The sequence below is a fragment of the Dermacentor variabilis genome, chromosome 9 (assembly GCF_050947875.1).
Source record: "Dermacentor variabilis isolate Ectoservices chromosome 9, ASM5094787v1, whole genome shotgun sequence".
Taxonomy (NCBI): domain Eukaryota; kingdom Metazoa; phylum Arthropoda; class Arachnida; order Ixodida; family Ixodidae; genus Dermacentor; species Dermacentor variabilis.
The window spans coordinates 22,207,450-22,220,494 of NC_134576.1; the positions used below are offsets into that span (position 1 = coordinate 22,207,450).

A 13,045-nucleotide genomic window follows, 5' to 3' on the forward strand; every position below is an offset into this window, starting at 1 on the left:
CCCTGTGTTTTCCCTGAGTTTTTCCCTCATACTACTCAAAATCCCTGAGAATTCCAGGTTTTCCCGATTTTCCCGTTTGGTAGACACCCTGAATTGCCGAGAAAGGTTGCTGCCCCCTATACAGTTTGTACAGGGAACAAGGACATAATTATTGAAATCTGGCACAAAACGGGCCTCTCGGTGGCTCTCGTTCTCGATGCCGCAAACCATTTCATGCACCGTTTGGGCCACACAGGTGCAAAGAGCCTGGAAACTAGGCACAGTTGGCTTCTAACTATAACCTCTTGTCCCCTTTTTCCCTCAACGCACTCGAGCACTCAAGGTAGTCAGCTGCGCGACAGTCGTTCCACTGGTGGCATTGGGGGAAAATAAAAACAAAAACTTGCGGCAGCTCTCAACCAGCACCGGAAGTCTGAAGAAGATAGCTTGTCACGATGTCTGGCAAGCACGTGAGGTGCGCTCACCACTTCCGGCAGTGAAGTTGGCTGGGTGAATTTTTGAATGCCGAGGGTCAGGCATTCACTGCTGGGCAAAGTTCATTGCTCTGACATCAGTTTCTCGCTTCGTGTAGCCCGACCTTAACACCACTGTATTGAGGCCAAGCTGACTTTTGGAAACCGGTTGCAGAGCTTGATATATTTGTTAAATGATTCAACGTCCGAGCAAGTTGGCCATATAAAGATGAAAACAGATGCAATTTCTCTTGGTGATTAATAATATTTGGGGTTTTACGTGCCAAAACCACTTTCTAATTATGAGGCACGCCGTAGTGGAGGACTCCGGAAATTTTGACCACCTCGGGTTCTTTAACGTGCACCTAAATCTAAGCACACGGGTGTTTTCGCATTTCGCCCCCATCGAAATGCGGCCGCCGTGGCCGGGATTCGATCCCGCGACCTCGTTCTTGGTGATTCACCGCCTCTTCGATATAAGTAATAATTCAATTTATCCACATATATATAGTGTGTATATATACATATAAAAAACGAGGTTCAACTGTACTCGGTCAAATCGACTTCAGCTTGAAGACGTGTGCAGCCATGATGCCCCGCCAATGCACTCTATGAAACAAATGTGTTCTATCATGGCTTCATCAACCTTCGCTTACCCTTTTTTGGTATTGGTATAGAGTTTATATTTGCATAACAGGGAGAAGAGCTTGGCAATCAGTAGTGCACTGTGACACAGCAGGTGAATTTGTAAACTGGTGTCGTTGCTCTATCATTATACCGTCAGTTTGACTGCCTTTAATTCTATCTTGGTCCCTGCTGGCCCCAATATGTTGGCAAAACAGTTTGGTTATTTTTATCTTGAAACTGGCCCTGAGCAGATAATCCAAACTTGCCAGCATGCAATCACAATACAATGGTGGCCCCAGTGGCTGCCACCTTGATTGAAGTGGTGGTCAGTGCACATGTCAGGCCCTACCTTCCTCTAAAAAGTGAAAATTTTCAGCCTGCAGATTTTCCAAGGAATAATGGCACCTCACAATGATTGATTACCATTATTTAGTCGATTCCACTGTGTATGGTACCAAATGTGTTTGAAGGAGAAGAGAATCTGTGCCCACAGTTTGTTTCTGTCATTTAAGTAAAGCAAACATGAGATAATGTCAAAGCAATTCTCGAGAAATGTGAACAAGGTCACACCTGTGGTTGTAGCGCTTCAGCTTCTGGAGGCCGTACTTGCTTTCAGCACTTCCTTTTGATACAGGCAGGCTCTCCAGGTTGAGCATGAGTTGGTTGATGGATGACCGCAGCTCCTCGACATGCAGGCTCTCCATTTCCTTGAGCACAAATTTGGGCATCAGCTTCCGGTTCTGCACCCACAAATGCACCACGCTTTGTCTGCTGCACTGCACAATACTAGGCTGCAGCACAACATACCTTTTCCATCTCGTTCACTTTCTGCACACGACCATCCAGTTCCCTCCGGATGGCAGCGGCCTGCTCATCTGCCGAGTCCAACTGCAATGTTTGTGCAAACTACTTTGTAAAACGTGCTGTCGGGATAGTTGGATATGACCCCTGTTTAGACCTCCCATGCATCTTATGGTGCAGTCACAAAAGCGGAAACACCGGTTATAATGTGGCAGCGACTTTGTTTCACAACGAGGGAAGAGGGCGATGCAAAGCAGTGAAGTGGCAGCACGCTGTGCTTCATGTGGGACTTGTCTAGGCTAGACTTCAATGCCACTCTGGGCTAGCCAAAGCGAGAACTCTGCTCCAGCCACTTGTCTGCACTGTTTCAGCTCGTGTAGAAAGTAAACACAACTGGTGACTAACTTTTCTGATGAGATGGATGGGGTCGCAAAATTAACAAAGAAAATAGGCAGGCTGAAAAAAAGAAATTTTTGGCAGTAAAAAGCACCACAAGGAATCTTAAAGAATTTGACTCTATACTGTGGTTTACTGAGACGTTACAAATACTGTCAAGGTCACAGGTTCACATTCACGCATCGCCTTGTGAAGTGCAGATATCGCTTGTGTGACCTTGACTGTAAATGGTGTCAGTTTAGGCTGCTCTGCAAATTGAATTCGAAGCTTTGTGCGTGTGCATGAGTACATGCACATACGCACTTGGTAGGAGTTTTCGATAGTTGTGTGCAGCCTGCGCACGTGATCTCTCGCCCAATATCCATGACTACGAGTAGTAGTAGGAGAACTACAGGTTTTCCCGCTCAAATTAATCCAAGCGCCATCTATTTCAGTCCAAGTGCCTGTCGATTTAATCCACATGCCACGCATTTAATCCCAGTGCCAAATAATTTAATCTACACGCCACATATTTGAATCCTCACGCCAGTGAATTTAATCCAAAGTAAAGATGCATCTGTAGAAGTGTTCTAGGAAGTTTACAATAATGGCAAATTGTTATAATTTTGCGTCAACCAAAAATAACTGAAGAGGCTTCTTGAAGAGCATTGCCATGTGACAACAAAAATGCCTTTCCCATGCGATACACCATTTAAATAATGCACAGTTATGAATATTACGTATTACTGCCATGAGCAAGTCATGCAAAGTGCAACTATTTGATGGCTTTGCTGACATGCATTGAAACAAAGGTGCATGCAGGAAAAAACTGTTTATTTCTAAAGCTGATAAAGACAGGCTGAAACGAGCATCACCTGACATCTCATCATATTGTTTTTACAAGCCCCGTTGACATGGCTATCAAATGAACGAGCTTCGAACAATCTGCAATTATAACCATGTAGCGCATCTAAGATCACGTCGAAGAGGGTGTCACGGAATCTGACGTAACATTTGGCAGCCTATTCCTGATTTCTAACCATATCGACATGGATATCAAATGATCAGGCTTCGAAGGAGCCCTGTGATAGTACCCACGCAGGGCATGTCAAACCATGTGGTAAAGGACGTCACATGGCCTAGCGCAACTTTCGGAAGCCCATATATTCACAAACACACTGAGATGGGTGTCAAACGAATGGGAATCGCAAAAGCTATGCGATGGTACACACATAGCAAATGTCAAACCAAGTGGGAAAGACTGTCGCATGACCTCACGCATCTTTTGCTAGCCCATGCATGATTCCCAACCATATTGACATGGATAGCAAACAATCGGGCTTCGAACAAACTCTGCGATGGTATGCGCACATAGCATGCTTTAAACCACGTGAAAAGGAGTCACGTGACATCACATAACTTTAGCCAGCCCATGTGTAATTCCCAACCATGCAGACATGGATATCAAACGAACAGGAAACTCAAAAGCTATGCGATGATACCAATGTAGCAAATGTTAAATCACATGGGAAAGCATGTAACGTGACCTCAGTTATGTTTCGCTCACCCATGCATAGTTCCCAACCATAACTACGTGGGCATCAAATGAACGGACTTCGAACAAGCTCTGTGATGGTATGTACATCGCGCACGTCAAACCACAATGAAAAGAGTGTCACGTGACTTCACGTAACTTTTAGCAGGCCCACGGGTCATTCCACGAAACAAGAGTCAGTGTGTTTGTGAATCACCTGTGGGTTTCCAAAAGTTACGCTAGGTCACATGACATCCTTTACCACATGGTCTGACATGCCCTGTGTGGGTACTACAGTAGTGCCGTGACTATCGCCTCCAGTCTTGCATAATGCCGACCAAGTTTTGTAAACAAATCGAGCTACTTCATGCTGATCTCACGGAAATGAGGGAGAGCTTACAAACACATAGCCATCTCTACGAGTCCGTTAAGAACAGAAATGAAGAACTGGCCAAAGAAAACAAAATGCTCAAGGACGAGAATAGACAACTAGGTGATCAGCTAGCTGCCCTAGAGCAATACTCGTGCTTGAACAATGTCAAGACAAAAGGCATTCCTAACACAGAAGGTGAAAATTGTCTCGCCGTGGTGCAGGCAGTCGGTGTAAAGGTTGGATGTCCCGGTGAGCCTAAGGACATCGATGTTGTTCATCGCGTCCCAGCAAAAAATAAATTGAACATTCTCGCACAATTTTGCTCCAGAAGAAAGACGACGTTGCTTCCAAGGCACATAAAGTGTGCATCATGAATGCAGCCATTGGCTTTCATAAAGGGATGGACAGACCCATATTTGTCAATGATCCTTCAACACCACAGAAAAAGAGGCTGTCTACTCAGGCTTTGGAATTAAAAAAGGCTAAGAATTGGAAGTATCTGTGAACAGATAACTGCATAATAAAGGCCAGGAAAAGTGATGACAGCTGCATGTATCATACCTATATGTGATACAGGCAACCTGTCTATTTTTCAATAGATTGTTGCCGCTAGCAAGGTCTTTATACATAACCATGGATTCATCTGTTCTTTCATAACAGCATTTCTTATGCATAACACACCGGCTTTATCGTTGACTCATTTTAACGTACGTAGCCTAGGAAAGCATCATGGTGACTTCATACATTTCCTATCAGTGATCGATCACATTTTCTGTCGTATGCCTCTCCGAAACATAGTTAACGAAGAATAGTGGAAATTTATATGGCTTACCTAATTATACTTCCGAATACTGTAACTGTGACTTGACCCTTGGTGGCGGTTCCACCATCTTTATGGATTCATCACTATCATATAGGTGCCATCATGACCTTTTCTTCAATAACTTTAACTGCAAATCGGTGTGGCTAGAATTTGGTCAGAACATTTTTTTTTTGTTGAATGGCAGAAACATGATCATTGCATCGATCTAGCACTCACTCTCATCATCGATTACTTATTTTTGCTCACAACTTGAATATCTTAAACCTACTTGTTTTTAAAAATAAAAACGTCACCATATGCAGGGACATTAACATCAATATCCTTACCCTAATATGTATTCATTTGCACTCTGATTATGTCTGCGCTTATCAAAGCTTTGGCCTCACCTCATTAATAACTACTCCTACGAGGTGCGATCTATCAGATACCAACATATTAATTGACCCTATCTTGTCCAGTTTGACGACGCATGTCACAACGGCAGTAATAGACTATCAGTTTAGTGACCATTATCCTGTTTTCCTCAGGTTAGGATCTGCTCTTTCGTCCCATCGCTTAAACAACAAACAATATACTAAATCAGTTTTTAACACAGAATTGTTTGTTTCCCTGGTTATCAAATTAGTTTGGATTAATGTCACAGAAGCTGAATCTCCTGAGCCAGCTTACAACTTATTTTCTAGTCTGATAACAAATTGCATAAAACAGAGCACATCGCCCATCCCAATGGCTTGTTGGTTTAGTGCGCAAAGAAATCCATGGATCACAAATGGGTTGTTGCAGTCAATTCCTAAAAATAACAGAATGCACAAAAAAGTAAAATGTCAACCATTCAACACAACGCTACTAATTTGCTTTAAGAAATATTTGTATACTCTTGGGGCAGTTTTCAAACATGCAAAACATGACTACTTTCAAAAGTGCATATTGATCAATGGAAATAACAATAAACGAAACTGGGAACTTATTACAGTTTCAGAACAAAAACAATTCCCACATGCGATTAACTAAAACAACAATTGCATCAAACACTTATACTGAACCAAATTATATTGCTAACACTTTTAATGACCATTTTACTTACACTGAAAGCCCTCAAAGCCCTTTATCATTTTCCCAGTTGCCGCACTGTCCCCATTCGTCTTACTTATATCCAGTTTCTAGTGCAGAAGTTCATTTTGTCATATCACTTAAAACAACAGGGGCAGGTTTAGATCCCATTCACCCTTCAAGAATAAAATTGATAAACGGTACAGTTTTGCTGGTCTAAAATGTTTAAGAACAGTACTTTTCCAACCTCCATAAAAAAATGAAACGATAATTCCGTTTTCAAGAAAGGTGATCACGAATGTAAAAATAACTACCGTCCAATCTGCATTCTTCCCTTTTTTAGCAAAGTAATTGAAAAGCTTCTGTACCAGCGCCTAATGGTCACACTTAAAGTTCGACTTACTCTCTCCCCATCAGTTTGGCTTCCGTCCAGGGTTGTCAACTGGACTGGCACTCATTGATTTCATGGACCAAATTAAACTTGCTGTTGATGATGGATCACTATTTGGCACAGTTTTTGTTGACCTTACTAAAGCGTTTTACACTAGTAATGAAACTATTCTCTTTCATAAACTCGAGACTTATGGAATTGCTGGTCCAGCTTTGAATCTTATAAAATGTTACTTAAACAGGTTGCAGGTTGTCGCAGTCGATAGTAGCATTTCCAGTGCCAAGATTACTAACCAAGGAGTACCTCAGGGGATCTATTCTAGGCCTTGCTTTTTCTATTCTTTATCAATGACTTGCCCCTAACACTTTGCCACACTGACTGCTTACTTTATGCGGATGATACAACTATATATTCATTTCGCAAAAACATCACGGTATTGCAGGAAAAGCTCAATGCTGATTTAAATAATGTCAGCATTTGGTGCAAGAATAACTATCTGCTCATGAACCTGCCGAAAGCTAGGTTTATAATATTGCACTCACAATTATTAAAAGTGGCTCCTGTGGTGCTCATGATAGGACAAGAAGAAATACCAGCTACTAACAGCACCAAGTTTTTAGGTGTTACTTTAGACGAACATTTAAAGTATAATCTACAGGTTAATTCACTAACACAGAAAGTTTCTTTTGGTGTCCATATAATCATTAAATCCCTTAAATATTTCCAGAGACACATTATTAGAGAGTTTTAGTTTAGGGGATGCAAGTGGCTTGCGTACGCAAGAACTAGGGGCGATGGCACTGCAAATGCGCAGACCGCTACGTCTACTTGCGTCCTTGGGTTGTTTGGCCAGCCGAAAACATCGCTGCCCCTAAGTGGTCACGTTACCCACTTGACTCTCGCGGTGTAGGAGAACTTACGAGTAGCTAGCGGGTATTTAATCTGATAAATATTTCGCCAAGTGTCGACAGACGTCGTTTTTATATATATTAAAGCGTGTCCAGTATTCGGATACACGCAGCTGGGGCGGAGAACGGGAGCGGCCTGCATGGTGCATCCACCTGGCGGCGCAAAGCTCAAACGGGCAAAAGCAGCTAATATTGCTGCAACCAAGTCTATTCTACTTCGCTGCTGGTGTAAATTTTCGGCACTGGCATAATTGTGTTTCTGACAAAAATTTATACCCGCAGCAAAGTAAAATAAACTTGGTTACTGCAATATTAGCTGTTTTTGTGTGTTTGAGCGTTGCGCAACCAGGTGGCTGCACCATGCAGACCGCTCCCGTTCATGGCTCCGCCCCAACGCCCCAGCCTGCGTTTACCCGAATGCCGGACACTCTAAACCTCTAAATTGCTTTTAATAAGAATAGTTTTATGTGCTCTACTTCATATGCTTGATTTCATGTTTTAAAAAATGATAACGCAGCAAAGATCAGACGTTGATGGCGCTGCGAGCGCATGCAACCTCACTGCAGTTTGCGTTTGGGGCCGCTAACCTATAACGTGTTTCTGCTTGCATACGCAGACGCAAACGCACCCAAGCGCTAGGGGCCCTAATGCCTTGCGTCCACTAAACTAAAGCTCTCTATTCTTTCACTACATTACTCCTACATTCATAGCCATCTCTCTTACTGTATATGGTCTTGGGGTAACACTTATTACTGTCACCTAGACGCCCATGAGCTAGACGCCCATGAGCTAGACGCCCATTTCGTATCGCTAAACGGTCACTAAATCGTGAACGCTGCTTCTCATACAAATCTGCTGCCGCCACGTACTTTTCAAATTTACGATCCGCAAAATTTTCCTACTACAACGTTACCCTTCCCAAGCTACTGAAAACTAACAGTAAGGCATTCTGCAGCTCTATGAAAGGAGATAGCACTAGAAAGGTTACTCTAACTTCACTAACTGGGAAAGCAATCGCCGACCACACATGCGCTGACGTGCTAAATGACACGTTCGTACAGGCCTTTCCGCCGTCTTCGCATGTTACTCCTCCTCCCGAAATACGGCCTAAAAGATACCCACACATGGATCCCCTAGCATTTAATAGTAACGGTATTAAATCGATTATAAATAAATTAGAATTGAAATCGTCATGTGGTGTTGATGAAATTAACATTAAATTTTTACACAGTACTAGTGAGTATTGCTCGATAATTTTAGAAGTACTTCTTTCTCGGTTGCTTCACAACGGCACATTACCTTTAGATTGTAAAACGGCTAAGATCGTTCCAATTCATAAATCTGGCGATACGCATAACCCTTCCAATTAAGGGCCCATTAGTTTGACTTCAGTGCCCAGTAAAATAATGGAGCATGTAATTTATTCTCAGGTAATCAATCACCTTGAATCTAACAACTTCTTTACATCTAGCCAACATGGCTTTCATAAAACATTCTCCTGTGATACCCAGCTTCTTTGCTTTACTAACGACTTGCATTCCAACTTGGACGCAGGATTTCTTACGGACTGTATTTTTCTTGATTTCGCTAAAGCTTTTGACAAAGTACACCACACATTACTGCTATCTAAACTCAGCGCACTAAACATTGATACTAATGTACTTAATTGGATAAAAGCATTTCTAACACACCGCATGCAATTTGTAAGCACTAATGAAGTTAATTCAACTCTAACTCCGGTTAAATCAGGTGTTCCACGAGGGTCTGTGCTTGGGCTGCTGTTGTTTTTAATCTACATTAACGATCTACCTGATAACATTTCGTCTAAAATTTGTCTTTTTGCAGATGACTGCGTAATATATCGTAAAATTACTAATCACACTAATATTTCATCTCTTCTGGACGATTTAAACACACTGCATAACTGGACTATAAAATGGCACATGCAGCTTAACGTCAAGAAAAGTAAATCAATGCGAATATCCCATACTAATGAAGCTTGTCCTGCCTATTTACTTAATAACATTCCTTTAGAGAGCATAAGAAATTACAAATATCTGGGTGCCCATATAACCTATAACTTATCCTGGAAGTACCATATCGACTTTACAACGAGCAAAGCTAATCGCACACTTGGATATCTTCGTAGAAACTTCTCGCTCGCACTATTATCACTCAAACATTTGTTATACACGACATATGTCTGTCCGCAGTTGGAATATGCATCATCAGTATGGGACCTACATCATGCCACCTCAATTAACTGCCTTGAAGGTGTCCAGAATTGATCCGCTCGGTTTATACTAGCTAATTACCATCATACAGCAAGCGTAACACAAATGAAGACTACTCTGAACCTACCTTCGCTATTAACCCGCAGGAAACAATCACGCCTATGCTTATTTCATAAGATTTACTACCAGAACGCTGTGCTTCAGTCAGCATGGATTAACCGAGCACCATTCATCTTCTCACGTAGAGATATACGCATAAGGTACATGTTCGTCGCTCTAACACACTAACACATTCGCAATCATTTTTACCTAAAACATGCAACGAATGGAACGGTCTGCCACCATCTATTGTTAATATAAGTAATCCTGTTCAATTTAGAAATGCTTTAGTTAACTACATGGAAACCATGAAACTTGCATTCAATATATCATGTGACTTGTTATTGTATAAGTACTATTTTTTCAAATTAACTATGTATGTATTTGCCTATCATTCCCAACCTGTATATTGAAGTATATGATGACTACTATTTTTTGTGTAAATTAGTGAGCTAGTATAATTTTCTATTTTTACTTATACTGTGCCTTTCCTGTATATCATTTCTTACCTCCTTTATGTAGCCTCTCCCCTCTATAATGTATATTTACTCTGAGGGTACTGAAAATAAGTAAATAAATAAATAAATAAACTGTTGTATATTGTCATAAAATGATATATGTATCATGTTTTCATTTCATTTGTTTGCTTTTACTTTTGTACAATTGCATTTCCCCTAGCTTTTCTGTTAATATTTATTGCTCATGTATCCCTTTTAAAGTGAGCTGCAATCTATACTTGATTTGTATAGTATTAGGTGGTCCCCCTGACAGTTTCATAACTATGGCACCACCGAATGTAATAACATCACTAATGCTGTTATCATGTATGCAAGAAAGTGTAAATAAACTTTAACATTAATGAACATTAATGAAAGCCAGTGAAGAAGAAGAAGGCTCATGCGCAGTTAGCACGAGAATAGAACACGCTAGGACGCTCTATCTGACCGGCTGTGGTGTCGGCTGCTCCCGAGATCCCACCGGCACCATGGCTGGCCAGCCTAAATAAGCGTGGCTAAGGCGGCTACTTCTTTGTGCCACCTCCCACAAATTCGTGACACGGACAACCGAGCCTAGCCGTGCTAGCGTCAACCCACAAATTCGTGACCTGGACAACCGAGCCTAGCAGTGCTAGCATCAACCCACAAATTGGTGACCCGGCTGATGGGCAGGCAAGCCATGGTGCAGCAAGATCTCAGGAGCAGCCGACAGCGCGACCGCTCTGGTCGAGCATGCCAGCGTGTTCTATTCTCGTATTACCTGCCCATGAGCCCTCTTCTTCTTCGCCGGCTTTGGAGGTGATAGTCGCGCCACTACACTATCACAGAGCTCCTTCAAAGCGATTGTTTGGTATCCACGTCAATATGGTTGACACTCAGGAATAGGCTGGCGAATGTTACAAGGGATTCTGTGACACCCTCCTCCACATGATCTTAGATGCGCTACATGGTTATAATCGCAGAGATTTTTCGAAGCTCATTCATTTGATATCCATCATTTGATATCAATGGAGCTTGATGAGATATCATGTGACGCTCTTTTCAGCCTGTCTTTATCAGCTTTAGAAATAACCGGTTTGTTGCTGGATGCCTCTTTGTTTCAATTCATGTCCGTAAAGCCATCAAATAGCTGCATTTTGCATGACGTGTTCATGGCAATATATAATATCCATAAAAGTGCATTATTTCAATGATATATCGCACTTGAAAGGCATTGTTGTTGTCACATGGCAACACACTTCAAGAAGTCCCTTCAGTTATTTTTGGTTGGCGCGAAATTATAACAATTTGTCATTATTGTGAACTTCTTGTGAACAATTTCACAAATGCATCTTCACTTTGGATTAAATTCGCTGGTGTTAGGATTAAAATATGTGGCGTGTAGATTAAATTATTTGGCACTGGGATTAAATGTGTGGCATGTGGATGAAATTGACTGGCGCTTGGACTAAGATAGCTGACGCTGTGATTGAGTGGGAAAACTTGTAGTACCTGGTCTACTTGGTAATCCATCTTGGTAACCTGTTCAAAGCAAAAGAACACACCCCAAGAAAAGACACCTCCATTTCTTCACACAAATGCTCACTACCAACTGTTTATTCGCGATATTGGAAACTCAAATCTACATGATCCCATCCACACACCATATTAGAAACTCACACGATCACCACACATGCTCAACAGATCACCAAAGGCCACCTACTATGGCATCTTAGTGCACTGATTACAATCGAAGAAATTGACCTCAGATCGCAAAAGGAAAATGGAAGGCTAACTGACACACTGGTTGTTATGCTCACAAGAAACAATGCTAAAGCCAATCGTGCCATTCTTTTCATGTTCTTGCAGAGAATAACCATTTCACCAAATTGTGGTTCACGGCCACATGAAACACCACGCAAAACAAAATGTGCCTTTCTTTCTGAGCATTCTCCCTTAAGGGGCCCTGAACGTTCCACTTTTTATCAAAGTGGAGAAATGCATTTGCAGTTAAAATAGGCTGTTCCAGAAATAGTTTGCCACAAACATACTTCAATGCGTTCAGCAAGAGAGGAGTTATTGGCAATTAAACACTTTTGCGGTGCCTCCGCTCCTTCTTCAATGCCTTGCACTGAAAAGGCTACAGTGGAACGGTGTGTGCCCACAACACTCTGCCCCCCCCACTGAATGTCATTTTAATGCGCAGTTAAAATTTGATCTTGGGTGTTCACGTAGACACCACTACTCCTGATTTTAGCACCTATGAGGCGCCAAACGTAAGCCAGACGCAATTGTCCTCAGTGAGCCGCAGTGAACTCAGTCAGCGGACTCGTTGCCACACTACGCGGTGTTATCTACGGTACATAGCAGACCCCAGCTACCTGCAACTGTAGTGCATATGAATTTTCTTTACGCACGACAGAGCTTCAGTGTGCGCTCACACTCATATGCTCCAGTCTGGCCATGCTACGTGGTGCAGACTGGCTTTGCCCTGTACCAGCGTGACTAATGGATAGTAGCCACATCCTACTTGTGTACCTTGAAGCGCTGTCGACAGCTCAATACAAAGCGAAGTCTGCCAAGGCATCTAACCAGGAGCGGCCAGGAGTGAGCACATGCTGATAAGCATGCGTGTGGTCTGACCTTAAGTTTCACGTGGCTCAAGACTAGTTGAGTGTTCAAAGCTAGTCAAAATTACTGAGACCCAACGGCTATGACACGATAAGCAGGGTGGCCAAAGTTTAATTCCTACATGGGAGGCTGCAGCCAAGCATGAGCAGACAATAGTCAGCTTCTTTTGGAAGTATGTAATTATGATCGAAATTCCAAAGCAGCCTTTTGCTTACTTCAGCCTGTTTATTAAACTTTGTCAATAAATACCGTATTTATTCGCGTATAACCC

At 42.2% G+C, this 13,045-nt stretch overlaps 1 protein-coding gene across 10 annotated transcripts in view; it reads right to left on the reverse strand.

The window, feature by feature from the left end:
• The window catches only part of Cadps (calcium-dependent secretion activator 1), a 618,572-nt gene that overhangs the window by 565,445 nt on the left and 40,082 nt on the right, over positions 1-13,045 (reverse strand). For all 10 annotated transcript variants that reach the window (XM_075704042.1, XM_075704047.1, XM_075704043.1 and 7 more), the window contains exons 4-5: positions 1,887-1,967; positions 1,650-1,819 (exon numbers count right to left, since the gene is read on the reverse strand). In XM_075704042.1, the coding sequence (XP_075560157.1) occupies positions 1,650-1,819; positions 1,887-1,967 (251 nt within the window). The remainder of the gene's footprint in view (positions 1-1,649; positions 1,820-1,886; positions 1,968-13,045) is intronic.